General features: G+C 55.8%; 2 protein-coding genes across 5 annotated transcripts; both read left to right on the top strand.

Moving 5' to 3' along the window:
- The first annotated feature begins 1,188 nt into the window (after window positions 1-1,188).
- Window positions 1,189-12,479, top strand: EDC4 (enhancer of mRNA decapping 4). Of its 3 annotated transcripts, none has more exons than XM_004431744.3 (29): window positions 1,190-1,467; window positions 3,787-3,943; window positions 4,348-4,459; window positions 4,761-4,860; window positions 5,118-5,307; window positions 5,416-5,563; window positions 5,653-5,757; window positions 6,088-6,197; window positions 6,282-6,365; window positions 6,459-6,554; window positions 6,653-6,755; window positions 6,872-7,052; window positions 7,147-7,219; window positions 7,326-7,417; window positions 7,498-7,685; window positions 7,778-7,893; window positions 7,986-8,139; window positions 8,476-8,909; window positions 8,995-9,099; window positions 9,187-9,339; window positions 9,424-9,460; window positions 9,595-9,772; window positions 9,887-10,042; window positions 10,150-10,265; window positions 10,365-10,530; window positions 10,618-10,804; window positions 10,895-11,114; window positions 11,533-11,696; window positions 11,933-12,479. In XM_004431744.3, the coding sequence occupies exons 1-29, from the start codon at window positions 1,383-1,385 to the stop codon at window positions 12,123-12,125; spliced, it is 4,203 nt and encodes a 1,400-aa protein (XP_004431801.1). In that variant the 5' UTR covers window positions 1,190-1,382; the 3' UTR covers window positions 12,126-12,479. The 3 variants fall into 3 exon arrangements, with proteins under 3 accessions (XP_087276204.1, XP_004431801.1, XP_014643978.1); XM_014788492.2 differs by having other exon boundaries at window positions 7,971-8,139; XM_087420078.1 differs by having other exon boundaries at window positions 1,189-1,467; window positions 9,595-10,042.
- Window positions 12,480-12,745: 266 nt separating this feature from the next.
- On the top strand, window positions 12,746-14,399 carry NRN1L (neuritin 1 like). Of its 2 annotated transcripts, none has more exons than XM_087420086.1 (3): window positions 12,746-12,969; window positions 13,765-13,876; window positions 14,008-14,399. In XM_087420086.1, exons 1-3 carry the CDS (start codon window positions 12,861-12,863, stop codon window positions 14,291-14,293), a joined length of 507 nt encoding a protein of 168 aa, XP_087276212.1. In that variant the 5' UTR covers window positions 12,746-12,860; the 3' UTR covers window positions 14,294-14,399. The 2 variants fall into 2 exon arrangements, with proteins under 2 accessions (XP_087276212.1, XP_014644076.2); XM_014788590.2 differs by having other exon boundaries at window positions 13,744-13,876.
- Window positions 14,400-18,453: the final 4,054 nt, after the last annotated feature.

Below are 18,453 nucleotides of genomic sequence, written 5' to 3'. Positions count from 1 at the left end.
GCCTGGTTGGATTGGAATATAGATTTAGAGCTATGAAAGAAGGCAGTCTGAGTCTGAGTTTGAGGGATTCGTGCTCTAGGACTTCTCACCCCTCAGACCTTTGCAAGGCATCTCTAGGCCTCCTCTTTCTATTCCCTCCCTCACCACACACACACCTTCACACTGTCTTCAAATCCCAGGAAGTCTTAGCTATTGGGGCAGTTTCTGCTCCTCAGTTTTGGAGACAGGCATTGCATAGTGCGAATCTAGCCCTTTGGCCCTGAGACCTCTGGTGTAAACCTGGTGGCAAGGTAGCAACCACAGGCTAGAGCCAAACCCAGGACTTGGGCTGGTGCCCTGTTAGGGGTTTTAGGATTGGTGAGGGCACCACAGCTGTACCTGACCTTCTGTACTCCCACCTTCCCTCCTGCACTATGGATGGAGGCCAAGGACTTCAGACCCCCACAGATTGCCTGGTTACGCTGGGCACAGGGCTGGATGATGTGTTGTTTGAGAAGACGGCATACTCAGGAGATTTTAATGGGACTGATTTCTGGGCTGCTGTGTATTTGGGGGTTAGGGGTCAGGGAGAGAGGTAGATGCCTTCTGCCTCTTACACCACCCTGTATAAAATCTGCAATACAGCTTCTTCCATGTACCTGTGCCTGAAATGTCTGCAATAAAGAGGTGTTTGTAATCTATGGTTTCTTTCTTCCTGCCTGAGAGTGCCAGGCCGTGCAAAGGGATGCTGGGGGACGTTAGGGAACAACGTGATGTTTTTGGCGGGACCATCTCCCCTGCCCTTGCAATTCCTGGGCCTTATGCCTTTGTCGGTCCCCTCAGGCCTTGGGTTATACTGACCCACTTCCCAAAGGGGAAATCAAGGCTTCTGCCAATTCATCTTGTTCCTGGGGGGTCTGAGGGACTGCAGCCTGGGTGCCTGAGTTGACCCCATCCTAGGCCCATTATGAGTCCATGCTCTGGGACTGGACATGGACCGGGTGGGATAACCTGAGGCGAGTAAGGCTTTGGGGGGCGCTTATGTGGACGTTTACTCTGCCTCAGCCCTGCGGAACTCCCTCCGACCCTGTCGGCATTGGGCCTGGGCCGCCAAGGGGGACGGGCTCTGGGAGGGGAGAGGCATCCGCCCCCAGTCCGGAACCTTTCTTCTACGTCCCGCGCAGGTTCCGGGAGCCGAGGTCGGACGGGCCGGAAGTGGAGGCGGTTGGTGGGGTTGGCGGGGCTCAGGGACGCGGCGCAGACGGCGGTTTGTGGGTCACGGGTGGAACGAGTGTAGTGACCGGCGTTCGGTTGTCTGGCCCCGGCGGGGCTGTGCGCGGCTGGACGGTGCGCGGCGACAGGGAAACGAACGCGCCGCAGACGGGGTACCCGCGGCTGGGCCCATGGCCTCCTCCTGTGCAAGCATCGACATCGAGGACGCCACGCAGCACCTGCGGGACATCCTCAAGCTGGACCGGCCCGCTGGGGGTGAGACAAGACAACGAGGGTGGGCCCTCGGCGAGCGGGCAGGAGGGCGGCGCAGGCCTGGGAGTCCTCAGGGCCCGCAGATCCCTCAGGACTGGCTCTGCATCCTCTCGGTTAGCGAGGGCAGACGAGGGTGGAAGCAGTAAATCCCTGAGTGTGCTCCCCGAAGGGCGTAGATCCCCAGGTGCGATCCCTTCTCATCCCGGAGCCAGGCCATTCTGCCTCGTCCTTCAGCGTCTTGGCTGAAGGTGAGGCTCCTTCTCTGAATCCGCAGGGCTCCCCTGGTGTCCTGGCCCCAAGGTCTCTAGTATTCCTGAGACTGGCCCGGGTTCCCTACCCTTTTGCCGTATAGTTCAGAGGCCTAGTCTGGGCTCTGTATGCCAAGTTCTGGGTCTAGACCTAGGCACTGTGCTGAGGAGCCGTAGATCCCCTTCTGCAACTTGCCCTTCCTTCTGGAATGCAGATTCCAGGACTACTGTTCTGAAATTGATTTTCAGGAGGAATGTGACCAGCCCCAATTCCATGATCTTTGTGGGATTAAGGCAAATCACAGACTGCACAACCCTGACTGGATTAAGCTACAAACATCTGCAAGCCCTAGTTTATTTCCATTCATTTAAATTTTACTTGGGCTTGCAGTGATACCTCAGAGCTGTTCCTGCCCTCAAAGAGCCCCCAGGACACAGAGAACTAAGGAGGTTGTCATGTAGTGCTGTTGTCACTGAAAGAGAGGGGTGTTTTGGTATTGTGGTGGGGTGGGGTCTGGAGAGTGCCTGAGAACAGATCAGAGAGAGAGGAGACAATGTTTAGGCTAGGTCTTATAATATGATTGGCAGCTTGGGTGTCAGGAAAGGCATTCTACAAAGAGGAAATAGCACGTGTGAAGGTACCAAAGTTTCCTGGCAGGTTCAGGGACCAGTGAAAAGTTGAAGTGGTTGGAAGATTGGCTGGTGATGGTGGTGGGGGTGTGCAGTGGCCAGAGCTGAGAAGTGGTATTTCCTCAGACCCTGCTCTTAAACCTGCTGGGAGGCCCAAACTGGCTGCTTTTGGAAGCAGGCACTGGTGCTCACTCAGGGTGGGTTTAGCTACTCCCTACTCCCTGAGAGAATTGATCTGCTGCCTGAAACTACTGAGCCCTTTGCCCCAGGCCTGGAGTGTGTGGTCCCTTTACTGAGGAGCTTGGCTTGGGCCTCTCATGGTCATCAGCTGCTCTGCAGACTAGACTCCACTAAGGTTTGGTAGAGCCTGACATGGCCAACTTGTGCAGCTTGTTTGTTTGTCCTTGTGGTAGCCTGCCTGGGAGGGAGAGTGGGCGAAGCGGCCTGGAGGCTTTCCTTTTAACTCCTTGTTTATTGATTGGTACTTGATTCTCCTGTTTGCCAAGTAGTTCTTACTTGTCTCCTCTCACTGGAGGACCATGTCAGACCCCAGACTGTTATGTGACTAGAAACTTGCCATGTTCCTGGATCCCTAGTCTCCTCGCCACCTGGGAGTTTTGGAGTGGTGTCTGAGCCTGTGAGGGTGCTTGAAAGTCAGCTGATGGCAAACAACTGAAGTGGTGTTCCCGGGCTCCACCCCCTACCCCAACTCCTCCTCTTCGTTTCTCTCTTCTTTGTCCATCTCCTTCATGTCCATTTCTCCTAAGTTTACCTGCCCAAGGTTGCTTCTTCTGAGCCATTTCTGTGTGGGGTAGGCTCCTTCCTTTCTTACTTCCACATCTTATCAGTGTCCTTTGACTCCTTAGGAGTCCATCCTCTTTTCTCCAACCCCTGCCACCTTGGTCTAGGCCCTGGTATCTCTCGCCCAGATTCTCAACTATCCTGCATGCTGGCTTAAAGCAGTCAGTCCTCTGACCATAGCAGACCACATCACCTTCTCATTTAAAATTCTTTTGTGGCTCTCACTGCCACAGGGAGAATCTAAGCACCCCAGCACCATACCTGAGACCTCTGCAGCCTTGTTTCCCCTCCATCCTTCCCATGTTTGTGTGTTCCAGCCACACTGGCTCCCCCTTGAAGTCTGTCCTGATCCTTCCCATGCCCTCCCACAGAGTTCCTCTGTGCTGACCTGGGCCTGAGTATTCATTGGTGTCAGAGGGTTTTTGATGGCTTGTCCCCCTCCCACAGGTAGAAGAGCCTTATGCTCATCCTTCGTCCTGGCATAAACTGGGTTCACCATTAGTGTTTCTGGAGAGATGAACAAAGGACCCTTCTCCTCAGTTGAGTGTTCCTAGAGCACCCCATGGTTCTTGAATGAAGCTCTGCAGGACAGGCCAGTGGGCAGGTGGAACAACCTCATCAGAGTGGCCCTTTCTGTCCCCAGGCCCCAGTGCAGAGAGCCAGCGGCCATCTAATGCCTACAATGGGGATCTCAACGGGCTCCTGGTCCCAGACCCCCTCTGCTCAGGTGATGGTACTTCAACAAACAAGCCTAGTCTCCGGGCCATGCCACCTATTAATCTGCAGGAAAAGCAGGTCATGTGAGTGTCTGGGAGATGGCAGTGATGATGATGGGGTCTTTGGGGCATCTGCTAGCTGAAGGCATGAGATGGGGGAGAGAGAGGCCTCTGCTGCTTCCCCACTAGATGACAGGGGGTGGAGCATTTAACCACATTGAGTTTGCACTAGGTTGAGGGGCAAGGACATGCCCAAGTGTTTGGCCTGGATCTGAAGTTTGGGCTCCTGGTTTAGCATGGAAGTAGGCCTATTCACAGGAAGGAGGTTAGCAAGGGGAGCTGTGGGTTTGGGGACCAATGGACCAGGCAGAGCTAGGCATCTAGGACATGACACTTTCACCAGAGTAGCTATATTCTCTCCTCCTCCCAACCCTGCGTATTGAGACTTTGGGTGAACAAGAGTCAAGCTTGTGCACCTCTGCCTGCAGCTGCCTCTCAGGAGACGACAGCTCCACCTGCATCGGGATTTTGGCCAAGGAGGTGGAGATTGTGGCCAGCAGTGACTCTAGCATCTCAAGCAAGGCACGGGGGAGCAACAAGGTGGGCACCAGGATGTTGTGGCGTGTATGGTGGATGGGGGCACACTCAGCCTCTCCCTCTCCCCTCCCATGCTGCCAGTTCCTATGGGGACCATTTGATAGACAGGTAGCATGCCTCAGTCTCAGGAAGCCAGGGTTGGCTGCCAAGTCTCGGTGGGAATCTGGTCCCAAGAGTTGTGAATGGGTAACTGGGCTCACACATGTGGCCTCTCCTGTCCCCAGGGATGCTGGGGACCACCTAGGCTCCAGGAAAGCTGTCCCAGCCCTCAGCTTCTATGACCTTCCTCACCCTTGGTTCTCAGGTGAAAATCCAGCCTGTCGCCAAGTATGACTGGGAGCAGAAATACTACTATGGTAACCTGATCGCTGTGTCCAACTCCTTCTTGGCCTATGCCATTCGGGGTGAGTAGGGCAGGAGGGAGGAGGGAGATGTTCTGCTAGAAGCCCCAGAGATGCAGATCCAGTGTCAGGCCACTCAGATCTTATCGGGTACGATGGAAGGCTTATCTGTGCTGTCCTTAACTCTGCCAAGCCTTGGGAGGCCAAGTGGGAAAACTGAGCTTGAAACTATGGTGGTGTCATACAGGCAAGGGCAGGGCTTCTCTGCTGCTGCCTGGGCCTGGATACTCACTCATGACCTACCGCTCACCTGATTCCAGCTGCCAACAATGGCTCAGCGATGGTGCGGGTGATCAGCGTCAGCACTTCAGAGCGGACCCTGCTCAAGGGCTTTACAGGCAGCGTGGCTGATCTCGCCTTTGCACACCTCAACTCCCCACAGCTGGCCTGCCTGGATGAGGCAGGCAACCTGTTTGTGTGGCGCTTGGCTCTGGTTAATGGCAAAATTCAGTATCCTTTCCCCTAGGGTGGGATGGGGGACTGAAGAAAGGTGGGTGGAACTAACGCTGCCAGACACACCTCATCATTCACCTATCTAGCCCTTAACACCCTGCTCAGAGAAGAGATCTTAGTTCATATCCGGCAGCCAGAGGGCACGCCACTGAACCACTTCCGCAGGATTATCTGGTGCCCCTTCATCCTTGAGGAGAGTGAGGACTGCTGTGAGGAGGGCAGCCCAACGGTGGCCTTGTTGCATGAGGACCGGGTGAGGGGGCTGGGCCTGGGGGGAGAGGAGGGGACAGAATAATCATGGTGTGGGCATGGGCTGAACACTCACCTCCCTGTACCCTCCAGGCTGAGGTCTGGGACCTGGACATGCTGCGCTCCAATCACAGCACCTGGCCTGTGGATGTCAGCCAAATCAAGCAGGGCTTCATCGTAGTAAAAGGCCACAGCACAGTAAGCCCGCAGCTGACTGCCTCCCCTGCCTTCCCCACTTCCTATGTCCCACATCTGTTCCCTGTACCCACAGCTGCCGAGGCATCTTTACTGGCACTCTGCCCGTGGGGACTCTGAGCACAAAGTGACCCTCACCTGTGGAGCTCACACCTAACCAGGCTGCACCCCACGGGTCTGGTCTTCTCTATGACCCCCCCCATTCATTCATTCTTTCACACAAATATGTGGCTTCACTGTGGGTCATCCCAGCTCACTACCATCCTCATCTGAGAAGGGCTTGCTCCTACCTCTAGTCAGGTGGCAAAGCAGGGCTCTTTGGGTTCTTCCCAGCGTCTAAGTGAAGGAGCACTCTCCCCTGATGGGACTGTCCTGGCTACCGCAAGCCATGATGGCTTTGTCAAGTTCTGGCAGATCTACATTGAGGGCCAGGATGAGCCAAGGTAAGCCAGGGCCTGAGGGGTCTGGGACCCCCCCAGGTAGGAAACCAGATCACCCACTCAGGCCCCTCATCTGCTTGCCTGCAGGTGTCTGCATGAGTGGAAGCCACATGATGGGCGACCCCTCTCCTGCCTCCTGTTCTGTGACAACCACAAGAAACAGGACCCTGAGTGAGTGAGTGGGCAGGCAGGTGGGTGGTGGGCTGGATCTTGGGCTCCCAGCAGGGGGCCCAGCCAGCCACTCAGTGCCTTATTGCTTTGCAGAGTCCCTTTCTGGAGGTTCCTCATTACTGGCGCTGACCAGAATCGGGAGCTAAAGATGTGGTGCACGGTGTCCTGGACCTGCCTGCAGACCATTCGGTAAGCAGCGGCTAGGGGGCTGGGCAAGGGTGGCAAGGTTGGGGTTGTTGGTTCTTTCCACCCTCTCAGTCTCATTCATCCTGCCTTGTGGCCCCCAGCTTCTCCCCAGATATCTTCAACTCAGTGAGTGTGCCCCCCAGCCTCAAGGTTTGCCTGGACCTGTCAGCAGAATACTTGATTCTCAGCGATGTACAACGGAAGGTAGGCTGCAGTGGGGACACCCTGAGCAGAGCTGGTATCATCAGGGAGGGCAGAGATGTGTGGCACATCCACAGCTCTCACAGCTGAGCTCAGCTATGAATGCACTGCCTGTGCAGGTCCTCTACGTGATGGAGCTGCTACAGAACCAGGAGGAGGGCCGTGCCTGCTTCAGCTCCATCTCTGAGTTCCTTCTCACCCACCCTGTGCTGAGCTTCGGTATCCAGGTTGTGAGTCGCTGCCGGCTGCGGCACACTGAGGTGCTGCCTGCTGAGGAAGAGAATGACAGCCTAGGGGCTGGTGAGCTGCTCAGGTTTGGGGATATATGTTGGTATGTTGGGGAGTGCCGAGGCACAGAGGGCCAGGGGCTTAGTTGTCCACACTATCCTTGCAGATGGGACCCACGGAGCTGGTGCCATGGAGTCTGCAGCCGGTGTGCTCATCAAGCTCTTTTGTGTGCATACTAAGTGAGTGTGTTGGGGAGACCCACCTGTGCCCTGTCTGTGCCCCTCCCCACTGTACTGACTCTAGCCCCTTGGAGCCCTCTCCTATTCTCCCCTTCTCTTCTTGTAGGGCACTGCAAGATGTGCAGATCCGCTTCCAGCCACAGCTGAACCCTGATGTGGTTGCCCCACTCCCCACCCACACTGCCCATGAAGACTTTGGTGAGTGAGGAGTGAGAAAGAAGCAGGTTAGACTGACCGAGGTCTGAAATGTGACTCAAGTGTCAGCTTTCCCCCCACAGCATTTGGAGAGTCTCGGCCTGAACTGGGCTCCGAGGGCCTGGGGTCAGCTGCTCACGGCTCCCAGCCTGACCTCCGACGCATCGTGGAGCTGCCTGCACCTGCCGACTTCCTCAGTCTAAGCAGTGAGACCAAGCCCAAGCTAATGACACCTGACGCCTTCATGACACCTAGCGCCTCTCTGCAGCAGGTGTGCTGGGGGAGGGGTGTGGGACTCAGGGTAGGGGGACCTGAGAATGCCCCAACCACAGGCCAAAGCCCTCATTCTCTGCATCTCCCTAGATCACTGCATCCCCCAGTAGCAGCAGCAGCAGCAGCAACAGCAGCAGCAGCAGCTCCTCTCTTACAGCTGTGTCTGCCATGAGCAGTACCTCGGCTGTGGACCCCTCCTTGCCCAGGTGAAATGAGAGTCAGAGTTGGGGGTTGGCAGAGGCTGGTGCCAAGTGATGCCAAGCTCTGGCTGCTTACTCCTCAGCCTTCCTGCCACCAGGCCACCTGAGGAGCTGACCTTGAGCCCCAAGCTGCAGCTGGATGGCAGTCTGACAATGAGCAGTAGCAGTAGCCTGCAGGCAAGCCCACGCAGCCTCCTACCCAGCCTGCTCCCAGGTCCAGCTGACAAATTGACTCCCAAGGGGCCTGGGCAGGTGCGTGTATAGGTGTGTGTGAACTACAGAGTAGCAGGTGTATGGCAGTGGGAAGGTTGGCGGCAGTCTCCTTCCGTAGCACCCTGTCTGCTGGTCCTGCTCTGCCTCAGGTGGTCCATGTTTCCCTTGAGGTCATCTCAGCCTCCCATATTTCCTGGAGGGCAGCTTCTCAGCCTTTCCATCCCCACCTCCTCTCCTCCTGGGCTGTGGCCATTTTTGACTTGCATCCCTCTTCCCCACTGTCCCATTTCTCATCACTACAAATACCAGTGCCTTGTCTCTGTGCTTCCCCTACCCTTTCCTACTACCTAAGTTCCCATCTTTGGCCCACTTCAGGTGCCTACTGCTGCCTCTGCACTATCCCTGGAGCTGCAGGAAGTGGAGCCCCTGGGGCTACCCCAGGCTTCCCCTAGCCGCACTCGCTCCCCGGATGTTATCTCCTCAGCTTCCACTGCCCTATCCCAGGACATCCCTGAGATTGCATCTGAGGCCCTGTCCCGTGGCTTTGGCTCCTCTGCTCCTGAGGGCCTTGAGCCAGACAGTATGGCTTCAGCTGCCTCAGCGCTACATCTACTGTCCCCACGGCCCCGACCAGGGCCTGAGCTTGGCCCCCAGCTTGGCCTAGATGGAGGCCCTGGGGATGGGGATCGGCATAGTACCCCTTCCCTCCTGGAGGTGGCCTTGACCCAGGAGGCCACAGCCTCTGACAGTCAGGTCTGGCCTACGGCACCAGACATTACTCGTGAGACCTGCAGCAGCCTGGCAGAGAGGTGAGGAACTTGGGAGGGGAAAAGTGTGCTGATGGGAGGGGCTTCAGATAGAGTCATCCACTGATAAGTTAGCCTGTCTCCCCAGCCCCAGGAATGGCCTCCAGGAAAAGCACAAGAGCCTGACCTTCCACCGACCACCTTATCACCTGCTGCAGCAACATGACAGCCAGGACGCCAGTGCTGAGCAAAGGTGGGCACCACCCCACACCATTTTCTCACGAGGGTAGATGGGTAGCAAGTGGGTAGGCGCTTATCCTTCTACCTCCCCTTCCCACAGTGACCATGATGATGAGGTAGCCAGCCTTGCCTCTGCTGCAGGGGGCTTTGGTACCAAAGTTCCCACTCCACGGCTGCCGGCCAAGGACTGGAAGACCAAGGGATCCCCTCGAACCTCACCCAAGCTCAAGAGGAAGGGCAAGAAGGATGATGGGTAGGGGGTTTCTGGGGCCAGGGGGTGGGGTGGTTCCCAGACTGCCTGCCTGACATGGCCTGAGGTGCTTCTCGCCTATGGCAGGGATTTGGCCGTGGGATCTCTGCTCATGGAGCACCAGGTAAGTGAGGAAACAACCTTTCTACTTGTGGGACTCCTCCCTGTGAGGGTGGGGAAGGGCTGTAGGCCATTCCCTGGTCTCGTGTGTGAGGATGGGTGGAACAGGCATCGTGTGACCGTTGGCGCTACTGGCAGATGGCAGAGCTTCCTGAGGACTGGCCAGCACTAATTTGGCAACAGCAGAGAGAGCTGGCTGAGCTGCGGCACAGCCAAGAAGAGCTGCTGCAGCGTCTGTGCACCCAACTTGAAGGCCTGCAGAGCACTGTCATGGGCCACGTAGAACGTGCCCTAGAGACACGACATGAGCAGGAGCGTATCCTTGTGGGTGGTGGCACAGTATGGCATAGGGCTAGGGGCAGCCATAGCATTCTTGGCCCAGGAAGGGATATGGGACCTCTTCCAGGCCTATTCCTTAGCTACAATGCAGAGCGGCGGCTGGAGCGGGCACTAGCCGAGGGGCAGCAGCGGGGTGGGCAGCTGCAGGAGCAGCTGACGCAACAGCTGTCCCAGGCACTATCTTCAGCTATGGCTGGGCGGTTGGAGCGGAGCATACGAGACGAGATCAAGAAGACGGTGCCTCCATGTGAGTTTTGCATGGAGACTTCTTCCGGGAGGACCAGGTGGGAGTGGCGCCCACTACCTGTCAAGTTTCCTCTCATGGCTCCACCTCTCCCTCCTCACCTGCCCCAGGTGTCTCTAGGAGTCTGGAGCCTGTGGCAGGCCAGCTGAGCAACTCAGTGGCCACCAAGCTCACAGCCGTGGAGGGTAGCATGAAAGAGAATATCTCCAAGCTGCTAAAGTCCAAGGTGCCGTAGGGTCCAAGATGAGGGAGGTTGGTGGTTGGTGGGCCTGGTCAGGGCAGCTTGGGCTCAGGCTTTCAACTTGGCCCCTCCCTTTACCCCCAGAACTTGACAGATGCCATCGCTCGAGCAGCTGCAGACACGTTACAGGGGCCAATGCAGGCCGCCTACCGTGAAGCCTTCCAGAGTGTGGTGCTGCCTGCCTTTGAGAAGAGCTGCCAGGCCATGTTCCAGCAGATCAATGATAGCTTCCGACTGGGCACACAGGAATGTGAGTGGAGTCATATGCCCGAAGGTGAGAGGGGCTGTCCCCTTCTTCCTCACCATCCCTCTCATAGCCCCCATGGTCACATCTCAGACTTGCAGCAGCTAGAGAGCCATATGAAGAGCCGAAAGGCACGAGAGCAGGAGGCACGGGAGCCTGTATTGGCTCAGCTGCGGGGCCTAGTCAGCACACTGCAGGGTGCCACTGAGCAGATGGCGGCCACGGTGTCCAGCAGCGTTCGGGTTGAGGTGCAGCACCAGCTGCACGTGGCTGTGGGCAGGTATGTGAGCAGGGCACTGGGCAAGGTGGTGGGTTTGGAAAGGGCCAGACCAGGCTCTGTTTACATTATCTCCCTCACTTCCCTTTGTAGCCTGCAGGAGTCAATTTTAGCACAAGTACAACGCATTGTGAAGGGTGAGGTGAGTGTGGCACTCAAGGAGCAGCAGGCTGCCGTCACCTCTAGCATCATGCAGGCCATGCGCTCAGCTGCTGGCACACCTGTCCCTGCTGCCCACCTCGACTGCCAGGCCCAGCAAGCCCATATCCTGCAGCTGCTGCAGCAGGGCCACCTCAATCAGGCCTTCCAGCAGGTACGAGAGGCATTAGGTCCAGGTAAGGGTCAGTGTCTCCTGACAAGGCCCACATACTGTTCTACATGGGTACCTTCCAATCTACCCATCAGGCTCTGGGCGGTCTGGCCCCAGTGGACTGTTCTTGGTCCTCTTTCGCTTCCAGGCCATTTCCCCTGCTTTTCCCTCTGCCTGGACCCTGGATCCCTTTCTTCCTACCTCACCCTCCCCCGCCTTGCTTCATGACCACCCTTCTCAGCAAACATTTCCTGATCCTCTAGAGTAACAACACAGCCCTACAGTGCTCTCTCTTGGCCTCTAAGCATCCCCCTCTGGAGACCTCAGTACCCTACTCTATGGTTATCCCCTCCCAGGCCACACAGCCAGACAAGCACGCATTCTATCCTAACATTAGCTATAAATACTGTTCTCTACCCAGGCTCTGACAGCTGCTGACCTGAACCTAGTGCTGTATGTGTGTGAAACTGTGGACCCAGGCCAGGTTTTTGGGCAGCCACCCTGCCCACTCTCCCAGCCCGTGCTCCTTTCTCTCATCCAGCAGCTGGCCTCTGACCTTGGCACTCGAACTGACCTCAAGCTAAGGTAAGTAGGCGCAGTCTGGGACCAGGAGATAGGATGAGGTGAAAGTCCGGGAGCAGTTCAAAGCAGAAACTCCTACTGCTGCCTGACTCCCCTCCCTAATTTTCTCCACCAATCCCCTCTGCACCCTCCATCTTAGGCTTAGAGGCCTCACTTGTCCCTCTGGGCCTCAGTGCCACCAGGGGGCGCTCCCGTCTGCTGGAGCCCACCTATAGCCTGTCCCTTTCCTCCACCGGCAGCTACCTGGAAGAGGCTGTGATGCACCTGGACCACAGTGACCCCATCACTCGGGACCACATGGGCTCCGTCATGGCCCAGGTGCGCCAGAAGCTCTTCCAGTTCCTGCAGGCCGAGCCACACAACTCACTTGGCAAAGCGGCCCGGCGTCTCAGCCTCATGCTGCATGGCCTTGTGACCCCCAGCCTCCCTTAGCTAAGCCTGCCTTGCCCAGAGGTGGGATGGCACTGAAGGCCAGTAGACAGGCCTAGGCCAAAGCAGGGTCATGCCTGCCCTTTACCTGCTCAGGCTCCCACCTCTGGGGTATTTGAGGGGGGCAGCACTGGCTGTGGTCTACAGGTTGTGGTAGCCAGCAGGTTTAGGCTGGGCCCAGGGTGGGTATTGTGCCTTCTTGGGTTCTGCCATGCCTGGAGCATGACCCCGAGATCGTGACACCACTTGAGTTGAATTTTCCATGTTCCTTTTTACCTCCAATTTGGATCTTTTTGTTTTTGAAAAACATTGAGAAATTCAATTAAATGCTTTTGGAATAAAATGGAGTGTGTGCTTTTGGTGTGTCTTTGGTGTGTCTTTAACTGCCCTCTGTTCCCTGTCTCCTCTCTTCTCCTTGTGTGGAGCTCTGTCTAGGCCAACCTACCCCAGCAGCCTGGACACCGCCCCTCATCTGCACAACTGCCCTCCCAGATCTCCCCTCCCCATCTTCCGGGGCGAGGGCCCTGGGGGTCAGCTCGTCATTGCTCTGTGCCCTGGGCTCCTCTCCCCTGGGGGTTCGTTCCGCTCTCTTGCCAATCTGGGTACTGGGGGCGGGGCCGACGGCTTGCTTTGGAGCCCCGCCTCCGGCTCCCATCCAATCACAGTCCCTCCTTCCGGGAGTTGGGCTGAAGGGCTAGCTCCAAGCTGCTGGCTTTGGCACTAGGCTCCCAGCCGGGAATGATGCGCTGCTGCTACTGCTGCTGCTTTCACCACCGCCAGCAACCGCCCCGTGCGCTGGGGCTGTTGCTGCTGCTGCTGCTGCTGCTGCCGCCGCCGCCACCACTCGGTGAGTGCGGGCGTGCTGGACCTGGCCCAGAGTGCATACCCTCTCGCCAGCCTGGGTATAGGATATCTGGGAGCTGGGGCACACCTTTTCTGAACGCTGGGAGCCAGGGTGGAGAGGAGGTATGAGGGCTCCAGAGAGGGGATAACGTGTCCCAGTGACTTCAGGATGGAAAGTGAGGGGCATGAACTGAGCCCTAGTTGTGGTGGAAGCACCCTGAAATTCTGCAGCCCCCATTTTGATAAAGGGAGACATGGACTCTGGCTGGACTCCTAGATCAGCTGTGGGATCCCCGAGGTCCTCTGTTAGGGTCTGGCCTGGATCCTGACCCCCTCTATCCTGCCTCATCCGTCCAAAAACACCTGTCTTTGGGAACGTGATGGGAAGGCCAAGCAAAGCTTGTCCAGGCTGCAGAGAGACTTGAGATGCCAGAGGCCGTGTGGCCCCAGACCCTGCCCCCCTTCAGCATATCCTGACTCCTTCGCTTGAACCATCGTCACCCTACCTGGGGACCGAGGAGCTGGGAGAAAGAGCGGATCCCTGGGGTGCGACACTCCCACCCCCCACCCCCGCATGTATCCTGTTGGGGTCCTGCCTAGAAGGGGGCCAAGGCAGGTGATCCCCAGACATGCCCCTTAATTCCCTGGGATTAAGGGAATTATTGTGCCCCTTTCATGCTGAGTCACGTCCCCAGAGCGCACCCAGGTAAACAAACCCCTGGGGTTTGGGGGGTGGGACCGGCTCATCCTGTCAACCATTCTCCATCCCCACCCCCAGTCCTTGTATCTCCCCTGGCAGCAGCCACAGCGGGCCCAGGCCGCTGTGACACCATATACCAGGGCTTCGCCGAGTGTCTCATCCGCTTAGGGGACGGCATGGGCCGCGGAGGCGAGCTGGAAACCGTCTGCAGGTAGGGGGCAGGTTGCAGGTGCCAGGGCAGCGGCCTGACCCCCCCGCCGCCCTCAGGGCCTTAACCTCTTCCTTACCATTCCAAAGCCTCCTCGCCCCACCTAATTCCCCTAACCCTAACGCCCTTAACAGGTCTTGGAATGACTTCCACACCTGCGCCTCGGGAGTCCTGTCGGGCTGTCCGGAGGAGGCAGCCGCTGTGTGGGAGTCGCTACAGCAAGAAGCTCGCCGGGCCCCGCACCCGGATAACTTGCACGCTCTGTGCGGCACTCCTGTGCGTGTCCAGGAGCGTGGCGCGGGCCCCGAGACCAACCAGGAGACGCTGCGGGCAACAGCGCCCGCACCCACCCCGGCTCCCGCGCCCCCGCTATTGGCGGCCGCTCTGGCGCTCGCCTGCCTTCTGGGGTCTCTGGCCTAGCCAACCGGTCGGGTAGCAGCGCCGCTGCCTCCAGCCCTGCTCTAGCAGCTAACGTCGGGGCTCTGCAGAGCGCAACGCGCTTTCATTAAAGGTATTTATATTTGTACTAAGCTCCTTCCTTTCTTCCGGCTGCGGCCCACTTGGCTGGGGTGGAGGCCTCCAGAAGCTGATCCCCAAGTCAGGATGGGAGGGGCCGAAGTCCGCCACAGGGGACTCAATCTTTCTCCTTACAAACACTCATTTCCCAGGGGTGGCACCGAGCTTTCCACTGCGTGCAGATTCCAAGAGCTCTGTGGTGACCTGAGATCTGCCAGAAAGTACAGCTTTTCTCTGTCCTCCAGGGCTAGCACTCCTAGCCCTGCCTGCTCCTCCTATCTTGGTCCATAGGGGCTCTGTAAGGTGGTGGAGCATCATTCCCCACCACCTCCCCCAGCCTGTCCAGTCCGTTCTCCAGGTTGTTCCAGCCTCCAGGCTCCTGACCATCTCACCTCCTCCTCCCTCTGCTGAACTACCACCTTAGCCTTCAAGACACAGCTCAGACTAAGTGCTCTGTCCTCTCCCTCTCTGGGGTTCTGGTCCATCTGAGGGAAGCCTGTCCCAGAAGGTGGGGAGCAGGCCGGCCCAGTGGCATAGTGGTTAAATTCGCATGCTCCGCTTCGGTGACCCAGGGTCCGCAGGTTCAAATCCCAGGCGCGGACCGACACACCACTTATCAAGCCATGCTGTGGTGGTGTCCCACATACAAAGTGGAGGAAGATGGGCACAGATGTTAGCTCAGAGCCATTCTTCCTCAGCAAAAAAAGAGGAAGTTTGGCAACAGATGTTAGCTCGGGGCCGATCTTCCTCACCAAAAACAAAAACAAAAAGAATAGAAGGTGGGGGGGCCTGCCCTGTGGCTTAGCAGTTAAGTGCGTGCGCTCTGCTGCTGGCAGCCCTGGTTCAGATCCCAGGTGTGCACCTATGCACTGCTTGTCCAGCCATGCTGAGGCCGCGTCCCACATACAGCAACTAGAAGGATGTGCAACTATGACATACAATTACCTACTGGGGCTATGGGGAGAAAAAGGAAAAAAAGGAGGAGGATTGGCAATAGATGTTAGCTCAGAGCCGGTCTTCCTCAGCAAAAAGAGGAGGATTGGCATGGATGTTAGCTCAGGGCTGATCTTCCTCACAAAAAAATAAATAAATAAATAAAATAAAATAAATAAAAGGAACAGAAGGTGGGGAGCTTCTATTGGAGTCTATATTCAAGTTCCTGAGGTGACCTGGAGCTGCAGAAACTGGGGTCACAATGAGGGTTCCTCTGGCCTCTGCTCTTCACAAGCTTGTTCTTTGAGAAGAGGTGTGCTGCATGAAGTCAAAACAATGCCAGAAGGTGTTCTGGAAGCTCCAGAATGAGTGTGTGGTGTGAGGAGCCCCTGCTCATTCTGAAGGAGAGGAGGAGCAAGAATCAGCATGGGCAGAATCCTGAGGGAAAGAGGAGGCCTCAGAGAGGGGGAGATCCTCTTTTGATCAGTCTTCTACCACCACTGCCAGGACCCTATTCCAAGCCACCACCCCATAACTTGTGTGGGCACTGCCATGGCCTCTTCATTGGCTTTTACTCTCACTTCTTCCACTTTATTCTCCATTTTCTAAATTGAAAAACTGATCCTGATGTTAAGCTCGTTCTCAGTGTCTACAAGGCCCTGCATAAGCCAGCTCTGCCCACCCTTTATTCAGTCTAGTCCTGCAGCTCTCCTCTGTAGTAGCACAGAGGAGTGATCTACCTACTCATGTAGGTCCCTCCAATCAGGGGAGGCTTCAGAGAAGGAGCATGGTAGGGAGTGATAGAAGATAAGGATGTGAAACTTACAAGTGGTGGAGGAGAGGTGGGGCTGAGTTGGAATTGGTTTTACAAGAGCGGCCCAAAGGAATCAGTTGGGAGGGAGGGAGGGATGGGTGTCCAAGAGCTAGGCAGGCCAGGTTTACACTAAAGCCCATGCTGGGAGACTGCTGCCGGCAAGACAGAATGAGGCCTGATAGGACCCTTGCTTAGGCTCCAGAGACCTCGACCCACGTGTGTAGGAGCCCTACTTCATCCATGCTTCTCAAACACCCTCCCATTCCCGTTAGCTCAGATGCCTCAGTTAACTCCCTCTCTGCCCTATCTTTGCTCCTGTGCTTCATTCACCTTTACTTTTATTCCCACTTCTCTCTCTCAACCATTACACATCTCATATCACCTGAAAGGAAGTTCAGGAAAAAAACTCTGCTAGACCTGCCCGCCTTTGACCACCAGAATTTTCCAGAAGGGAAGGCCAGCCTTATTCCTCTGGGTCTTTGTACATCTATTCTCTGTGCTCAGAATACCCTTCCTCCATTCCTCCTTGTGAGCTCCTACTTCTTGTTCAGTGTCACCTCCTCCAGGAAATGTTCCCTAACCTGACTCCAAGCTGAATCTGAAGCCTCCTACAGGTCCACATAGCTCCTGGGCTCTCTTCTCGCTCAATACTGATAGCACTGACTTGTTACTGTCTGGGTCTGGGTCAGAATTCTCCACTGTGGACTCTCCAAGGGTCCTCTTTGTGTCTCCAGCACCCAACGTTGGGCTGGGTATAAAGAGTGCACTTGTGGGAGTGTGTGGAATGAAAGATGGAATCTCTAAGTCCAGCAAAGGAAGTGTTACAGTCAGCAAGAGCTTGGACTGATAATGACCCCAGTGCAGAGGATGTGTCATCTTGGGGCAGCCCCCTCACCCTGGGCATACTGTTGGGAATGATGGTGCTGGGGCTCCAGACCCCCAGAATCTTCTCAGAGCCACTCTTAGTGGGTGGCCAGGAGCAGGGGCCCAACTGCTCTGGCCAGCCATCAGGGGGATTACCATCCTCCTGCTGTGACCTACTTTCCCCTGGTTTTTGCTCCCTAAGTCCTTGCTCTTCCCCAGAATTGAGTGGACTGTGTGCGTAGGGGTGGGGGTGGGGACAGAATCTGCTCTCTGGCCAGGGGCTTAAGAGCTTTGTGCTGTTTTATCCCAGAGCTGGAGGAGAAGGGTGGGCTGATAGCCAAACTGATTGGGCCCTGGACACAGCTGCTGAGGCCAGAGCATCAGAGTGGTGGTGTTTCTCACATTTACCGCTCTGAGGACACGGAATAGCTTATTGTTCACGGGAGAGCCTGGGGGCTGTATGTCCTGAGCCCAGTCCCTTCTGCATCAGCATACCTCTTCACCTCAGGGCCTCACGTTCTTCACCAGAGCAGAGACAAGCACTTACCCCTAGCAAGGGCTCAATAATATTTGCTGAATGTCTGTAAAATGGGAGTGCATTTTACACATTTAAGTTGCCCCAGCAACCCCAGAATTCTATATTACTTTTAACCCCCACAACAACTCTGTGGGCTCAAGATTATAATCCCCATTATACCAATAAGAAAAATGAGCCTTAAGGAGGGAAGGCTAAGGTCACACATGCGTGGAAGCGTCAGAGCTGGGATGTGATCCCAAGTTTATTTGGCCCCAAAGTCCATGCTGTTAATCATCACACTAGACTTTTGGAAGCAATTTTTAAAGTTTTTCTTTTTTAAAAATCTTTAATGATCCCCTGCTAAATAAAACAGACAAAATGATGTTTTATCGGTGTTAATTTATTTTCAGGTTTACAGTATAACATTAGCTTATACAGTCAATTAAAGACAGTCCCATGTGGGAAGTAAGTGCTTAATAAAGATTTGTTGAGGGCCTGCCTGGTGGCTTAGCGGTTAAGTGCACGCGCTCTGCTACTGGCGGCCCGGGGTTCCTATCCCAGGCGCGGACCCAGGCACCGCTTCTCTGGCCATGCTGAGGCCGCGTCCCACATACAGCAACTAGAAGGATGTGCAGCTATGACATACAACTATCTACTGGGGCTTTGGGGGGAAAAAAAATAAATATAAATAAAGATTTGTTGAATAAATGAACAGACAAATGAGGAAGATGGATGGAGGTTACAATCCCTTTATTACCTGTGGCATCTATTTTTTTCCTCTGCAATTTGGGTTGATTGTAAAGTAGTGAGGTAATTTTGATCCTATAGAGAAGTCATTTGTGAACGGTAACAACTTTTTAAAAATCTACTTGCTTTGCAGTCTCAGGATACACTTAAATTCAATAACAACAACAAAAATTAAAACAAAAAACCGTT

This window comes from Ceratotherium simum, chromosome 30 (assembly GCF_057802395.1).
Source record: "Ceratotherium simum simum isolate JZ-2026a chromosome 30, ASM5780239v1, whole genome shotgun sequence".
In the NCBI taxonomy this organism is placed as follows: domain Eukaryota; kingdom Metazoa; phylum Chordata; class Mammalia; order Perissodactyla; family Rhinocerotidae; genus Ceratotherium; species Ceratotherium simum.
The sequence above is the reverse complement of the archived record's forward strand: the minus strand, read 5'-3'. Positions and strand labels throughout refer to the sequence as shown.